The 17,119-nt window shown below is 45.2% G+C and overlaps 1 protein-coding gene across 11 annotated transcripts in view; it reads left to right on the top strand.

Moving 5' to 3' along the window:
* LOC146206983 (uncharacterized) overlaps window positions 1–17,119 on the top strand; it is a 229,459-nt gene that overhangs the window by 39,379 nt on the left and 172,961 nt on the right. For all 11 annotated transcript variants that reach the window (XR_014704394.1, XR_014704371.1, XR_014704298.1 and 8 more), the window contains exons 5-6: window positions 842–966; window positions 12,653–12,733. Coding sequence is in view for 2 of the 11 variants with exons in the window: in XM_084590907.1 (XP_084447033.1) it covers window positions 842–966; window positions 12,653–12,733 (206 nt within the window). In the remaining 9 variants the exon portion in view is untranslated. The remainder of the gene's footprint in view (window positions 1–841; window positions 967–12,652; window positions 12,734–17,119) is intronic.

Here is a 17,119-nt window from a genome sequence, read left to right as displayed (position 1 = left end):
ACAGTTTTAGGAAGACTGCAAAAAAGATTGCGTGAGCTTAAAGCTGTTGACCCTGCAATAGCAGAAAAATATGAAAAGCTTTTTAGCAGCATGAAGTTGAGTCTGTAGTTTAGTGCTAGGAACAAGCACAGTCAGGGTGGAGCACCCCTGATGGTCCCTTTGTCTTAACAGTGTTTGACCTGTGTTTAAATATTATTAATGCATAGTAACTAACTAGCTCGATGACAAGTTCTTTTAAACTCTATTTCTCGTACAGTGAGCGCTTTTATATTGTTACGGGCGAAGAAGAAGAAGCGGACAATGGCGTGGGTAGGCGCGCTCGTGCTAGGTCCGCCATCATTATTTAAACGTCATCTACCATCGCCATTAGTCATGTTCTGTCTCCTTTCATCATCGGCTTGCCACCCCGCAAGGCGGGCTTGCGGGGCTTGGGCTTTCATTGACAAGCATAGTCACACACTGTGATACTGAATAGCTGCAAAAAATGCAAGGAAACTTAAGTAGTCAACGTATGAACTAGAAGTGTTTTTTCAGGGCAAGGCTTGTCTTCCTTTTTCTTTTACAGTAAAAATGAGTGATCTTGTTGTTGAAGGCATTATTTACCGGAGAAGTGTATAAATGCAGCCTCATTTGAAGTTCTTGAAATTACTCTTAAAGGGCTCCATCGAACTTCTTTCTTCAGTACTGCTATGAACCCTGCATCTATTAGTGATTGGTTGATGATAACTGGAAATGAAAAAAATTTCCTTATACAGTTGTGGGAGTTGTTGCAGTTCTCTAGCTGCTGTTGACCGTGATCATACACAAGTGTGAATCACTTTTGAGCTTGTTTTTCCTGCAGAAAATGAACAACTTGAGAAGGAAGTGCTTGAATTGGAGCAGACTTTTAAAGACTTGCAAGCAGCAAGCATGAAGCTTCAGCAGGACCGATGTGCTGCTTTTGAACGGCTGGAGGCTCATCGCAAGGTGGGTCTATTGAAATGCAAGGTAACCACTGGAGTAGTAGTACAGTAGAACCTTGGTGATACGAATCTCACAGGATCGCGGAAAAATTTGTATCATCCGAACATTCGTATTGCCGCGTGCGCCTCTGAACCGAGGAAAAAGAGGACGAAGCTGAGTGTAGTGTGTGGAACTGATCCATTCAGTGTTTACTGCCTTCTACTCGTTACATTTTCTGGTGGAGCAGCCGGGTACGATTCCCCTTTTGCTGAGTTCCACCCCTCAAAGGCAGCCGAGAGTCACCACGGATTTGACACTGGTTCCAGCCGCTGCCTCCAAGGTCAGTCGCCAGAGTTCGGGCCTTTGTCCTGAACGCCTGTGACCACCATGCATAGAGCGAACACGAACATTGTGGCTAACGCAGAGAGTTCACCCCATTTCGTCGTCCTCCAGTCTCGAACGCCACCGTCCTTCCATGGCGAGCTTTATTAGGACATTGAGAACTGGCTGGACTAATTCGAACGGGTTGGCAACTACAACGGCTGGGATGAGCACTTTATGTGTACTTTGCTCTCGAAGATTCGGCGCGGACATGGTTCGTGAACCATGAAACGATGCTACCATCGTGGGACCTCTTTCGTCGCCAGCCGTATGCAACGTACCCGACATTCTGTCAACTGTAGACATTAATCCCTATTTGTCGGTGGTTGAGCGGCGCAGACTCCTAGAGCTCCTTCAGGATTTTGCTGCATGCTTTGCAACGTCTTCGAAAATTGGGCGCACCCTAGTAGCCAAACACCGCATTATGGTTGACGCGGAGACCTGGCCGATTTCCCAACACCCATACCGCGTGTCGTCAACGGAACGAGAGGCTATTCGAAGCCAAGTGCAAGAAATGCTTACTGTCGATGTGGTGCAGCCGTCTACCAGCCCCTGGGCTTCGCCTGTAGTGTTGGTGAAAAAAGACAATACCTTGTGTTTCTGCGTCGATTATCGTAAGTTAAATCAGGTAACGAAATGGGACTTATACCCGCTACCGTGTATCGATGGCGCATTGGATCGGTTAAGCAGTGCCAAATATTTCTCGTTGCTTGACCTCAATAATGGCTACGGCAGATAGAAGTGGACGAAAGGGACAGAGAGAAAACAGCGTTTGTCACTCCTGACGGCCTTTATTAATTTAAAGTGCTTACCTTCGGTCTCTGTTCTGCGCCTGCAACCTTCTAACGAATGATGGACACCGTTCTCTCTGCACTGAAGTGGCTTGCGTGCATAATTAGTGTATCTCGACAATGTCGTCATTTTTGCAGCTAGTTTTGAGGAGCACCTCGACCGGCCGTGAAAGGTACTACAGGCGCTGCGTTCAGCCCAACTGACGATAAAACCACACAAATGCCATTTTAGATTCCAGAAGCTCCACTTTCTTGGCCATGTTATTAGTGCTTAGGGCGCGAAACCAGATCCTGACAAAACTGCTGCTGTGGAAAACTTCCCGCGCTCAACCAACAAAAAGTCCGTTAGAAGGATGTTGGGGCTTCGTGCCTATTACAGGCATTTTGTCGAATTTTTCAGCGATTTCTGAGCCTCTTACGCTTCTTACTAGAGACAATGTTCCTTTTGCGTAACAAGATGATCAAGAGGATGCATTCAACGAGCTACGCCGGCGACTGCAGGCCACCTCGATACTTGCCCATTTTGATGAAAACGCTGCTACGGATACTCATACCGGTGCCAGTAATTTTGGACTCATTGCTATTCTGATTCAGTGGCAAGATGGCACTGAGAAAGTTATCGCTTACACGAGTCACTCTCTTTCAAAACCAGAGGGAAACTACTCAACCACGGAAAAGGAATGTCTCGCGGTAGTTTGGGCGATAACAAAGTTCCGACTCTATCTTTACGGTCGCCCTTTCAGAGCTGTGAGTGACCACCATTTGTTATGCTGGCTAGCCAACCTCAAAGACCCCTCTAGACGTCTTTCAAGGTGGAGCCTCCGTCTCCAAGAATGCAACGTAACGGTTGTATATAAGTGCGGCCGTAAGCACAACAACGCCGATTGCTTGTTGCGTGCACCAGTTGTTGCTGCCCCTCCCGACTCCGAAGATGAAGACTTTCCGTTTCTTGCTGTAGTCACGACCACTGACATGGTTCATCGCCAACGGGCTGATCCCGGTTTACGTGCGCTTATTGAGCATCTTGAAGGCCTTGATGTAGCTGTTCCACGTGCTTTCGCATGGGGTTTATCCTCCTACAGCAATCGGGTCCTATACAAGAGAAACTTCCAGCACAACAAGGAAACATTTCTTCTTGTTGTGCCGTCCGACCTCTGGCAAGAAATCTTGCATGCATGCCACGATGAGCCTTCGACTGGTCATTTAGGAGTCACGTGAACATTAGCACGCATTCGACAAAAGTTTTATTGGCCTAAGTTCCTGCCTTCAGTCCAGCACTACGTGAGAACCTGCTAAGATTGCCAGCGGCGAAAGACACCTCCTTTGAAACCTGCAAGGCTTCTTCAACCGATACCTCCGCCGACAGCCCCTTTCCAGCAAGTGGGCATGAATCTTCTGGGCCCTTTCCCCACATCCGCATCAGGGAACAGATAGATAGTAGTGGCGACAGACTACTTAAGGGCGGACACCCCTCTTAAAACTTTTTTCCTTATTTATAGATGGCTCTGATTGAAACTTGCACCAATAATATATTTTTGCATGTTGATTTTAAATATCTGATTAGTTGTCTCGTAGATGAAATAGTTTTCAAAATATTACCTAATCCATGTTCTTCATTTGGAGGTGAGGTAATCACTAAACACTTTATAGCATGACGAAAATAGACCTGTCAGAGTGATCTAGAAGGACCATAGAGTGCCGCTGGCCATGAATTAATGTGCTAGAAGAATTTGAACCAAAGTTGCACTAAGTCGAACTTTTATGACTAAAAGTCCAAGTTGGCACCTATAATTGATAATTAATTCTGTAAATGTTGCCCCACAATAACTGTACATATTTTAGTCATATTGCACTGTCCAAGAGTTTTCCTTTCTAACAAGATAAGAATGATAGCTGTAGCACTAATAGTTTAAGAGAGATCTCTCCTCCAAAATTGCAGCACCCTCAAAATTTCAGTTTTGAAAAAAACGAGGAAAATCATTTCACAGTCATCACCATCATCATCATCAGCCTGACTATACCCACTGCAGGGCGAAGCCCTCTCCCATATTTCTTCAATTAACCCGGTTCTGTGCTAGCTGCATCCACTTGACCCCTGCGAACTTCTTAACCTCATCCGCCCACCTAACTTTCTGCCGCCACCTGCTACGCTTTCCTTCCCTTGGAATCCAGTTTGTTACCCTAAGCAACCATCGGTTATCCTCTCTTCACACTACAGTCCTGCCCATGCCCATTTCTTCTTAATTTCCACTAGAATGTTGGTAACTTGAGTTATTTCTCTGACTCACTCTGCACGCTTTCTATCTCTTAATGTTACCCCTACCATTTTTCGTTCCATAGCCCTCTGGGTTGTCCTCAACTTAAGTAGAACCCTCTTGGTTAGCCTCCACGTTTCAGCCCCATAGGTGAGTACAGGTAAGATGCAACTGTTGTATACTTTCCTCTTGAGCGATACCGCTAAGCTGCTAGTCATAATCTGCGAGTGCTTGCCAAATGCGCTCCATCCCAAACTTATTCTTGCTATTTCCTTTTCATGGTCCGGATCTGCGGTTACTACCTGTCCTAAGTAGACATATTCGCCTACTACTTCCAGTATTTCGCTACCTAATGTAAACTGCTGTTCCTTCCCGAGGCTGTTGAGCATTACCTTAGTCTTCGGCATATTGATTTTCAAGCCTACCTTTCTACTTTTCCTGTCTAGGTCATCAATCATTATTTGCAGTTCATCCCCCGAGTTGCTTAGCAAAGCAATGTCATCAGCAAATCGCAGATTGCTGAGGTATTCGCCATCTACCCTTATCCCTAACTTCTCCCATTCCAAGTCTCTGAATACTTCCTCTAAGCAAGCTGTGAATAGCACTGGGGAGATTGTGTCTTCTTGCTTAAAACCTTTCCTTATGGGAATTTTGTTACTTTATTTATGCAGAACTATAATTGTTGTGCAGCCGCTATTTATATCTTCCAAGTCATGTACGGCTCGTCTACCCCCTGATTTCGCAATGCCTGCATCACCGCCGAGCTTTCAACTGAGTCTAATGCTTTTTCGTAATCAATGAATGCTATGTATAAGGGCTGGTTATATTCCGAGCATTTTTCGATCACCTGATTGATGGTATGGATATGATCGATAGTAGAGTACCGTTTCCGAAAACCTGCTTGATCCTTTGCTTGATTGCAGTCTAAGGTTGTCCTGATTCTATTAGTGATTACCTTAGTAAATACCTTATACGTAACAGACAGTAAGCTGATTGGTCTGTAAATTTTAAGGTCCTTAGAGTCCCCTTTCTTTTCTTATAAATGAGGATAATGTTTGCATTCTTCCGTGGTTCCGGTACCGTCGATGACACCAGGCACTGCGTATACAGGGTGGCCAGTTTTTACAGTCACAGTATGCAGGTGTCAATTATGTCAATGATGGATATGTCAACAAGATCAGAAACAGGTGCAAAGTGATCTAAAGCAAAAATTAATGGCCTATGCCAGTTTGAGCCAAAGTTATGCAATAGGAAACATTTGAAAGGAAAGGTCCATTTTACAAGATACCCTTCTCAGTGAATTTTCCTTTGTGGTCACTGCATTTACCTTGGTTTCATGAGGCTGGCAGGATTCCCTTTCTAAAAAAAAAAAAAAATTATAGCAATAGCAAGAACAGGATCATAGATGATGGTCTCCTTCAAAATTGCAGCACCCTGAAAAATGCTGTTTTGAGAAAACAAGGGAAAACATTTCAGAACATGTAGGTTCAAATTATGGCAAGGTCTGAAATATCAGTATGATCAGGAATGGTTGAAAAGTAAATTAAAGCAAAAATTAAGGTTCTATATCAATTTTAGCCAAAGTTACACTATAAAATAAAAACTCAAAGTAAAGGTCCATTTTGATGCAAAGACAATCTTTTCAGTAAATTTTCCCGTATGGTTATTACATTTACTTTGGTGTCAAAAGTTTATACACAAGGTTAGCTTTCTAGCAAAACAAATCTCTAGTAAGAGCAGGACCAGAAATGTTGATCTGGTGACTGTATCCAAAATTCAATTGAGAAATTGGTGAAAAATGTTTTGGGCATAGTTTTGAATTACCAAGGCTAACAGCTACTCGAGAAAATGAGTTATGACTGGTTTTTGGTATGAATGCACAGTTTTCCATCTAGATATTGCCCTTGCAACTCTGAAGCAAATTTATTTTGACAGTTTGCCATTCCGCATGGCTCGCGTGACGCCGTTTCGCGATTGCCGCTGCTGCTGCGCCACTAACTTTTCTGAGTGTTCAATCTTTCACGCTCATGAAAGCTGCTTAGGTATCACTTTTTAATCTGCATCGTCATGATTACGATGTTCGCATGCGGCAGGAATCGCCTCGAGGAAATCGTTCGCTCTCCTGTCTGTCGTGCGGAGCACCATCGGCTATGCCCTTATCGGCCCATCCTGGAGCGTGAGTGCTTCGTCGCTGATTGCTGATAACAGGATTCAGAGTTGCCGCGTCACCGACACACCTCTTTTTTCTGCCTTTCTTCGGTTTTTAGGCTAGTATGACGCTCGAACCTAAATTTTCTCCATTTTACGCCGCGATCGTGACGACGGAACGTTGCTAAACCAGCTAGGCCTAACTACGCGACCTTTTCAAAATGGTGCCAAGCTGCAAGCAGTCGACGCCGGCAGCCAACCAAAAGTGGTCGTTTGGGTCACATGCTTTCGGAGCCCAATAGTAGCACGTGTTTCGTGCAAATTTGTCCCTTTGTTTTCCGCTTCGGGTGTTCGCTCATGGATGCTGATCGTGGCATGGGAACAGCCTGAATCGCGATCTTTCGAACGAGACCAAAATGATACCGTTGGAGCACATATTTCTCAATCTGTGGCCGATCAAAACTCAGCGCGATTTTACCTCAATTTAAAGGGGCAGACGTTCAGATTCGCAACTTTGGAACGCTGTAACGTGCGAAATAGGCGGTATTTTTAGCCTAAATTTGCAGATAGTTGTGGAAATGTCTCGGCACTGAGAAAATGAACAAATAAAAGAATTGATTTTTAGACCGATTTTCGGCCGCAAAGAGCTGTGTCCCCCCACGTGATATGCCGAGACACGGCCACTTTCCCGTGAAACTGCTGCTAAAGTAGCCCAGTTTTTTCTCAAGACCATCATACTGCGCCACGGTGCCAGATTGGTTATTATTACTGACCGTGGTACAGCCTTTATGGCCGAACTAATGCAGGCTCTCTTCAGTCTTACCCGCACTAGTCATCGTATGACTACTGCTTACCATCCTCAAACGAACAGACTGACTCAACGCCTCAATAGAACACTTGCAGACTTGATTTCCATGTATGTCGACGTTTCCATGTATGTCGACGTGGGATGAAGTTCTTCCGTATGCACTTTTGCATACAGTACTGCTGAACAGGAGACAACGCGTTTTGCGCCTTTCCAGCTAGTCTATGGTTGTTTCGTCACCACACAGTTGGACGCTATGCTACCCATAGGTCACAGCGACTATGTCACCAACGCCTATGTGGACGTCGACATATTTCTGCAGGGGGCGAAGAAGTGCGCTAGCTCTCACGGTGCCGTATTCAACCTCAACAACACCGCGATGCCTGTCGGTACAACCTCTGACACCGAGACGTTCACTATAAGCTTGGCGATCTTGTATGGGTCTGGACACCAGTGCGCCGTCGAGGACTCACAGAAGCTATTTCGCCGTTACTTTGGCCCATACGAGGTCCTTCGGCGTCTTAGTAACGTAACCTACGAAGTTGTTCCTCGGGGTCAACGGCCTTCAACATGGCGGCGCTCAAGTGCTGAAACTGCTCACGCAGTGCGGATGAAACCGTATTATGAGAAGCAGTGATCTTTCAGGCATGTGGAGCTTTGTGTGCATCTAGTTTGGGGACACTCCCAGCGTCGAGTCGCCGCTTTCGTAGAGGGGGGGGGGGGGGGGGGGGGGGGAGGGGGTAATGCCGCATGCCTCTCTGAACCGAGGAAAAAGAGGACGCAGCTGAGGGTAGTGCATGGAACTGATCCGTTCAGCGTTTGCTGCCTTCTACTCGTTACAGTATCATCAAAACAAAAGAAAATAAGTATGCAGAAGCATACTTACTTTATTTATTAAGTATTTATTAAGTATTTATGTATTTATTAAGTATGCAGAAGCATACTTACGTCCGAGAAGATTTATTACGGTTGTGTGGTCACAGCTCTCTACTCGCAGTGCACACAGCTCGACAGGCGATCGTGACATCGGCGACGCGTGGGCTGCGTGCCTCCGCAGGCTTCTTGCGGTGCGTACAGCACGAGAGATGGTGATGTGCCAGCCACGTGGCGCCACAGACTGCTCGCGATGCGTACAGCGTGACTATACTCCGTTTCATACATCAGGTGCAACGCAGCGAAAGCTACGCAAGTAGTCCGCAAGAAAAAAAACAGGAGGCGTATCACTACGCGCTCGTTCTGTAGGCGAGTGGTTCCTGCCGAAACGGGCTCTATTCCGAGCATACACGTTTGCAATAACATGATTTGCATGCTTAGACATCTTCACAGAGCGGATCTTATAGAAAAAATGCGCACCAAAGAACCATTTTCTCAAAAAGAGATGCGCAGCGCGGAGGGCACAGCCAGCGCCATCTGGTGGCACAGCTGGCAAGGTTGCGGGGCAGCAAGACGCGGCACAAACAAAAATGACATAAAAAAACATACAAATTAGCCAAAGCCGACCTTTTCTCCCTAAAAAAGGTGCTTTTTATGAAGTTGATGGCAAATGTAAAATGTATTAAGTTTGCAGACAAAGCAACTATTATTTTTTCTCGTCAAGAGCAGGCATTATTTTTTATCGCGGATGCGGAGAGCGCAAACAAGAGCTGTAGTTGGTAGTGTTGCACTTGATGTATGGAACGGAGTATAGTGGTCGCGAAGTCTACGATGTGCGGCCCGTGCGTGCCCGCCGCCAACTGCTACTCGTGGCCGCGCGCTGCTGCAAATCATTCGCGGCATGGAAAATGATCGCGGTGCCGGCAATGTGCGGTCTGCCCGCCTCCGCATACTTTTCGTGGCGCTTACAGCATGACTGGAGATGGCGATATGCGGGCCGCGCGGCGCCACAAACTGCTCGCGGATTGCGATTACAGAGCCAGCGATGTCCGATTTGTGTGCACCTGCTGCGTCGCAGCTACCGCCAGCCACGGCGGTTGCGACATCTGCGGTTTGTTGGCCACGCGCCTCTGAAAGCGTATCGCGGCATGAGCCTGACAGAAAATCACAACATCGGCGAGGTGCGGACCACGTGTCACCGCAAACTGCTCGTGATGCGTACATACAGCGTGGCTGGTGATCGCGGAGTCAACGATGTGCGGGCACTGTGTAGTGCTCAAGGTTGTGGTCGCAGTTCACACATTCGTGTTATCCATAGTGGCACGGGAGAGTGTTCGGACCATATGAAATTTTGCACATGGACCATACGAAATTTTATACACAATGCACTCTTTGCTGGGGAATTTCGCGAAATTTATCATCCCAGAATTCGTATCAACCAGATTCGTATCACCGAAATTTCACTGTAGTAGTACGTGGCGATTCATTATCAGAATATTCAAAAAGGAAGGAAAAGATGTTTGCCAGCCCCGGTATCTGCTATCTGAAGCACCTGAACTGGGGGGGGGGGGGGGGGGGGGCGTAAATAAAGGGATAGTGATGGAGCAGTAGAGGAAATCAAAGAGGTGAGCGACAGGGAGAATGGACAGGGCAGGTAAAAATAAAAAGAAATATATACACTATGGCACAATATACAGCAGGTATAATAATACGCTCTGGGGGGGGGGGGCTAGTTGGTGCATGATTTAAAAAAACACAGTGTGGAAACCAGACGACATGGAGGGTAGAAAGACAAACACATGCGCAACTTGCAACTGTTTATTCACTCATTTGCAGACCATAATCGCGTTGACCCGGGTACTCTCATACCACATCATTGTATAGCATGCGGGGAAAAAGAAAAGAAAAGAAAACGTGAAGCGAAGCTGGGGGAAACAAAAATCCTGAGCAGGGGCAAAGACACCACAGGCCGTTAACTTGTCGAGGCTTATCACATAAAAAGATCTGGAAATGATTGTAAAAATACTCCCTCAGTTGTGATATACAAAAATGAAAGTGTTTTTATGGACAAGTTCTGAGCTATGTTCTGTTTTTATATTTTTCTAGACACGACTTTATGATGCCACTTTCTCCTTTTTGTTTTATAATTTTTCGATCATGCGCATGTGGGATCTTTCTCTTTGCCCTTGCCCTTTTTGGTCCATATATTCACTCGACCGTAAGTGAATAAACGGTTGCAAGTTGGGCATGTGTTCATCTTTCTTCCCTCCGTGTTGTCTGGTTTGCGCACTGTGCTTTTTTGAGATACAGTAGGTTGTTTGAATCCCGAGGTCACTGAACACTCAGCAGATCGGGCGGGCCTCCGCAATAGGTGCTGCCCTGTCGCTGTAATGTGCTGGTCTCTCTCCCGTCCTTGATAAACCACTGGAGGTCAAATCTTGATATAATGAATCATTTATTTTGAGACGTAATAAAAAATTTGCGGTTATAAGCCTGTGGTCAAACCTAGGTATGAAAATGACGTACCTTGGCAGTAGGCATGTGTGTAGACAAGCAAAATATCAAATGAAAATGTTGCACTAAATTCAAAGCTGGTTTATTTGAAGAAATCTGTTGTTTTCTTCTGCCGTGTGCAGCACACATGACCACACACTAAGTTATATCACTATAGCACGTACACCTTCCACTTTGCGCAACACCTCATCGGGTATGTGATTGCACCAAGCGATGAAAGTACAGACTTTGTTCGTGCCCAAAAAACAAAAACTTGCCAGAGTTCGATATGACCTCATCTTTAGTGTTTCCTGAAGTTTGAAAATCTGGTCTCGGTCTTTCAAAATGATTGCGGCGGTTTATGGGGCAAAGGTAGCTGTCTGCAGAGGCTGACTTGCTTTTTCCCTTTGCAGCGAAAGCTGCTTTCCTATTACCTTGGCACCTTTGCAGGCTGCAGTTATTGTCATATCTCACACAAACTTTGCAATATGATAATCCGCACCAAAAAAACAATCTTTCTGCACGTACAAATGGCACGAACGACACAGAAAGAAAAAAGCAGGGAGCAAAAAGAAGTTTGCCGCCATCGTCAAGCTCATCACTGTGGCCCGCATATTTTTTTCTCGCTAAGCCAGAAATGAGTAGGGTTTGGACTGGAGTTTTAAAAAGTGTGGTCAATAATGTGCTTTACAAAATTTTATGCCTTCTTTATTTTTTTTTTTTCAAGTTTCAAACACTTTTCAGACACTGTTTGGGGCATCAGGAGTTGATGTAGGACGATTGTGAACCATGTTCGTGAGCAGACGCTAATTGAGTTTCAAAAAATTCCAGTGTTGCTTCATTTTGCAGTTGTTGTAAGATCAAAGTACCAAAGAGCTGCTTGTTCCTCATGCACAAGGCAAAAGCTTTAAAAAGAAACATCCCTGAGACATGCCTTGTTCAGTTAGGCTGCTCTGCATTCTCAACCATCATTTATGAAAGAACACGGGGCAGCCAGGCAAAGGCAACGAACGAAATGCACAGCTGGCCCTAAGATAACAGCACAGAAGAAGCTTGACACCTGTAAGGGGTTACAGCGACACAACATACCATCACAACAGCAGCCGTCAGTTGACTGTCATCTCACGATATACGTTGCCAGATTTAGCAGCTGCAAATCACCTGGCAACCATCTGATGATGGCGGCAATCACGTGGTCACTGCTCGAATGCATTGTCTCAACGGGCAGCTTTCCATGGATAAAAGCCAGGCGACTAGGCCTGCTGGCTACTGCATATTAAACCAAAGCTTTGTGGTGGTGCTAGATGTGCTGATGATGATAGCTGCAGCACATCGACCATACACACAGAAACTGTGGGTTCTCACACGAGAGTTGGGAGCTGCGGTGCTCTTTATTTTAGCCCAAATCGTAATACTGATGTTCCTAGATTATACTGGAAAAAATTAAATATGTACGTTATTTTGAAATATTTTTACATTGAAAACATCTGTTGGGAATTTAAAAAAAATTTAGAACTCTTTTATCCTTTATAGGCAAACTTAGCTTTCTTTATGTTGTTATTAACACATTTTTTTTTATACCTACTAGCACATTCAGCATTCAGCAAAAGATATTTTGCAAAATAGGTAGCACTGCCATTTTGTTGTGGACTGAATTTTGCACCTGTACCTCACATTTCTGGCTTGCTTGCATCATGTGCATTTTCAGAACACAAAATGATTACACAAAACCTGTAATGCTTATTTGACAGAACCTGATGGGTTAGTATCAGAGTTTTCAACTAGTCCACGGTTCGTGCTTGTGAAAAATGAACCATTGGTGTTTTCATTGGGAAAACACTCATTTATATTTTTGTTTGTCAGTGTATTTGATGATTAATTTGTGCCAGAGTGCACACAAACGGATGTTTTCACTTTCTCTTTAGTGGTAGCTGATGTGGATTGTGCTTTTTTCTTTTTTACAGGAGTTGGAAGATTTGCGTGTGGAATGGGACCAATGTCAAAAAGAGAGGAAGAAGACAGAGACAGCACTGTGCAGCTTGCAGGTGAGCCAACATTATCATTATTTAGATACATCATATAAGTGGTAGAGAGAGAGAAAACCTTTATTTGTCAGCGATTTGTTTTTGCCTTGGGTTGCATTCAGCTCCTTCAGGTGGCTGGCAGTTTAAGTCTGTCAGCGACCTCTTGCGCTCTTGCCGAGGCCCGCCGTCTGGGTCCCGAGAACAGCTTCCCAGTGTTCCAGCGAGAGAGATGGTACTAGATCTGCCAGAGGCGGATCCATCGCGCAGTCCCAGATTATGCCACAATCTTCCACTTTAGACCATATATAGGTGTAGCTGATAATTCTGAAGTTTAAGCGTATATATTGTGTGCAGAGAGCACTGCAGCTGTATTGCTGTCAGCCTAAAAATGATAAGACTGCTTGTACAGTCGAGCCTGCTTGGTTATATCCATACCTGCCAACTCTTCCGAATTTCCCTAAAATGTACGAATTTTGACCAGTCTTATGATTTTATGAATCTTGCGGGAAATTTTACGGAAAATGAAATGCTTTATTTTCGAAAAAAAAAAAAAAAAGTGCGAACATCTATTAACATCATGGCCTCCGAGATAACACCACACGCGCGGAAGGGTAATCTCGGAGGCCATGTTAACACTATTATGGTACTTTTTGGCGGCCACGAGAGGGCAACACATATTTGTGATATCATCAGCAGCTGCAAACGTTGTAGTGACTTCTATCGTCTACTCGGGGGAACACGAATCCATATCCAAAACTCGATACCGCCTCCGCCAGGCTAGTGGCTGTTCCTTTGTTCACGTGTTTGGACAACTTTGGTGTTGGCCTCTGTTTTTGCGTGATCTGCGGCTGCGTCCGACTCAGTGTGACTCTGAAGTTTTAGTAGTAGCGGCTTCGCAGTGCAATGGCGGACTCAAAGCCGTGACAGTACTTCCAAGTATTTTTGAAGTCGTACGCGGCAGAATTTCCGTGCTTCGTGCCGTCTAAGAAAGGAGAGAAGTTCGGATTTTGCACCACGTGTGCCTGTGATGTTAACATTTCACATGGTGGCAAGTCCGACATAAAGTTCCAGATCGCTTCGAAAAAGCACCAAGGATACGTGCGAGCCGCGGACAGCCAGCCGAGCCTGACAAGTTTTGTTCACAGTGACAGTGACCTCGGTGTGATTCGTGCAGAATGCCATTTCACGGGCGTTATTAGTTGAACACAACATACCGCTCAGTGTCAGTGATCACGCTGGACCACTTTTCCGGGAAAATGTTCCCCAAGTGCGAGGAAGCCAAACGCTACGCCTGTGGACGGACTAAGACGACGGCAATTGTTCGTGAAACAAGAGAAGAAACAATTGATGCACTCGAAGTGGAGTTTGCCAACATACAAGCTTACCAGATTCCAGCAGACATACTGAATGAGCCAAGGTGCGACATGCAGTGGATCGCCCAGATTCCGCAGAATCTCAATGGTTATGCTGGGCATACTCTCCATCCCCCACAGTAACGCTGAATGTGAGAGAATATTCAGCTCTGTCAACAAAACTCAGAGTTTCGCTCATCTGTTTCCGAGAAAACTCTAGAAAGTCTGCTGATGATGAAAGGACACCAGAGTGGCACCTGCTTTGAGCAAGCCTACACAGAGAAGTTTTTGAAGCAGGCGAAGTTGGCAACTGCAAAAGCGTTGCAAAAATAAATCGTGACACAATGGAGTTTTCGCTCATTACTCTACGGGACACGGATTTCGCTTGTGGGTGAGTGAGCAAGGGTGTCGCTAAAGATCCCCGGTCGTGGAGGTTTTACGAATTTTGAAATCTTCAGGTTGGCAGGTATGTTATATCCGAAGTTGATAGTAAATGGACCAAATATTTCAACAAAAGTGGGTTTTATAGCTTTGAAGAATTGCATGTGGACATGTTTCTATCAAGCTGCTTACGAAGTTCTCCAGCACACTTTTTGGGGGAATGCGATAATGGCGCTAGATGACGGGTCTCTTAAGGTGGCGGTTCCACGGTCGCCATTTTGAGAGTAGTTCAGATTCTGCCACCAGGCTACACCGCTAATCCATGACTAAGGAATTGAGTACCCAGCCCTCTTGACCTTGCCTGCACTGCCTGAAGGCTTTTCTTTTGTTGATGCCCAGGCTTTCAAAGATTTTTGTGGCTCCCCAGGCAGAAAAGGGGGGACAAAACTACTTCGAACAATACTTGCCCCAACAACAGGACAAGAGCCTTCCCTCTACTGCCTATACTTCTCACAAGATGTTTGCAGCACTGCAAAAGGCAGAGGCACCCCAGTACAATCAGGATCACCTGCTCTACAATAGGCAATTGTTCTCCTGCTCCTTCTGCCCCCAAATTAGCAGGGGGACGGTAGGAGCACAATTCTCTATTGTAGTGCTTCTATAGTGATTCTATAGGGGTGAGAGGCACTTAGGAGCACAATTGACCAAATAAAAATAAAACAGGGTGTCAGCATGATTGCACAGTGCAGTTTTAGTACCAGTGAAAAGGAAAAGTGAATGGCATATATTTCTGCAGGCTTCCTCAATGAACCTTAGTTGAAGTCCGCACCACCTGTCTTGTGTTCTTTTGATACTCCTCTTTAGCGCTGTGCAATCAAGTGATCATTAGGGGGCTTTAGAATATGGGGACCCTATCTGTAAGGGGGATAGAGTAATAGTGGAGGCCCAGTGTAATTACCGCACCCCTCGCCTGTTCATCACAGCACACAGCCCCCTTTGTTGCGCTTTGTTGTTCATCACAGCACCCTATGCCCTTGAGCGGTAAGGTCCCCATATTCTAAAGCTCCCTATTGTTGATGCCATAGATATAGTAGGGACCAGAACACTCCTTGACTGGAGTGTAAACTGCCAGCTCTTGCAAACAACAGGAATTTCCTTTATCAAACGGTATTAAAAATATGATATTATAGCTATAATTACCTGAACTTCAGTCAACAGTCGTCCTTGCTTATTTTTAGTTCGTAGCACAAATTAACATGTTTCTATTTTCCCAAGAACTCCATCTCCTTTGTCGAGAGTGATATCGAAGGATCGCTTACGCATTCTTCTTTGAGTTCTCTTATTTTTTTGTCTTCTACAATCTCGCGTGTCAGTTGTTCTTTATTTCTGCTTATGAGTTTGCAGTCTGAAGCGGCAGAAACACTACTCCTTACAAAACAGTTGCCAGTTCAAAGCCAAGCAGAAAAGCACGAAAAAAGTAGCCGTACTACCCTATCTTCCCAGGATATCACGCAATGTGAAAAAAAAAAATCGGTCAGCGAGCAGATGTACACGTTATGTTTTCAGCACCTGATAAACTAGCGAAACTATGTGAGATGACCGATCCGTTGGCTCTCAAGAAACAAGGATGCACAAAAAAGCCTAATAAAAAAACCTATTCAGTGTGCGGAGGGCGTTGTGTATTCCTTATCGTTGTCTTGTGGTAAGGTGTACGTATAGGGCAGATCGGGAGGTGCCTAAATGAGATTTTGTGAACACAACAAAAACGTTGAGAACGAGAGAGGGAATATTGCCGATCACAATCTGGATACCATCCCATCTTCAGACTGCAAGCTACTAATAAGCAGAAATAAAGAGAAACTGATACTCGAGATTGTAGAAGCCAGAAAAATAAGAGCTGAAAGAAGAATGTGTTAGGCGATCCTTTGATATCACTCTCGGCGAGGGGGTGGAGTACTTGGGAAAATAATTTGTGCGAATATGTGGTAACGTACGTCGCGATAACAGGCTGGTATCATGTTTTGTCTACGCTCCTACAGTGTATAAAATCCTATAATGCATTGAATAAAATTGAGTTGAAAGTTAGCGCACGTGCTGCCCCTCTCTTTTTTTTTTCCTTGTCTCAAAAGCGCTGTATTTATTTGACGATGAACCAACTCGCCCGAACATCCACCCTGATCATAATAGTCATGCCTTCTCCACGAGAGTTTTCCACAACGCTGTCAAAGAGGTCAAATGTGAATTTCGAGCGCTCCTAGCTCAGTCACGAACCTTGGACTGCGGCGCCCCTTAGTCACGATCGTTTAGAGGTTCAAAATCAAATCACATTCGCTTGACTGTAACATACATGGGCATCCTCATGAGGGGGTTCGCACCTTCACCTTATGAGGATTTGACTTGGTGAGGTGAGGGAGAATCAGCGCTGAAAAATTAGTGAGGGCGAGGATGAAGAAAGGCAGAGGCGGTGAGGTGAGAGGGAGGCTGGGAAAGATAGAGTTTGAGGGCAAGGACAAATGCTCCATGAGATAGATGCATAGTTTCTGTAGTAACAAAATGTAGCCGGCGAACATGAGACACGAGTAGCCAGCACATTCCCTCCTCCACTGGTACTGTTGTAGAGAAAACAGAAGCAGTGGAACAGGGCACAAGCTCTACAGCTAGGCTTCGAAGGAAA

The sequence above is a fragment of the Amblyomma maculatum genome, chromosome 1 (assembly GCF_055883805.1).
Source record: "Amblyomma maculatum isolate TAMU_Amacu chromosome 1, ASM5588380v1, whole genome shotgun sequence".
Classification (NCBI taxonomy): Eukaryota; Metazoa; Arthropoda; class Arachnida; order Ixodida; family Ixodidae; genus Amblyomma; species Amblyomma maculatum.
This window is presented reverse-complemented; position numbering and strand designations above follow the sequence as displayed.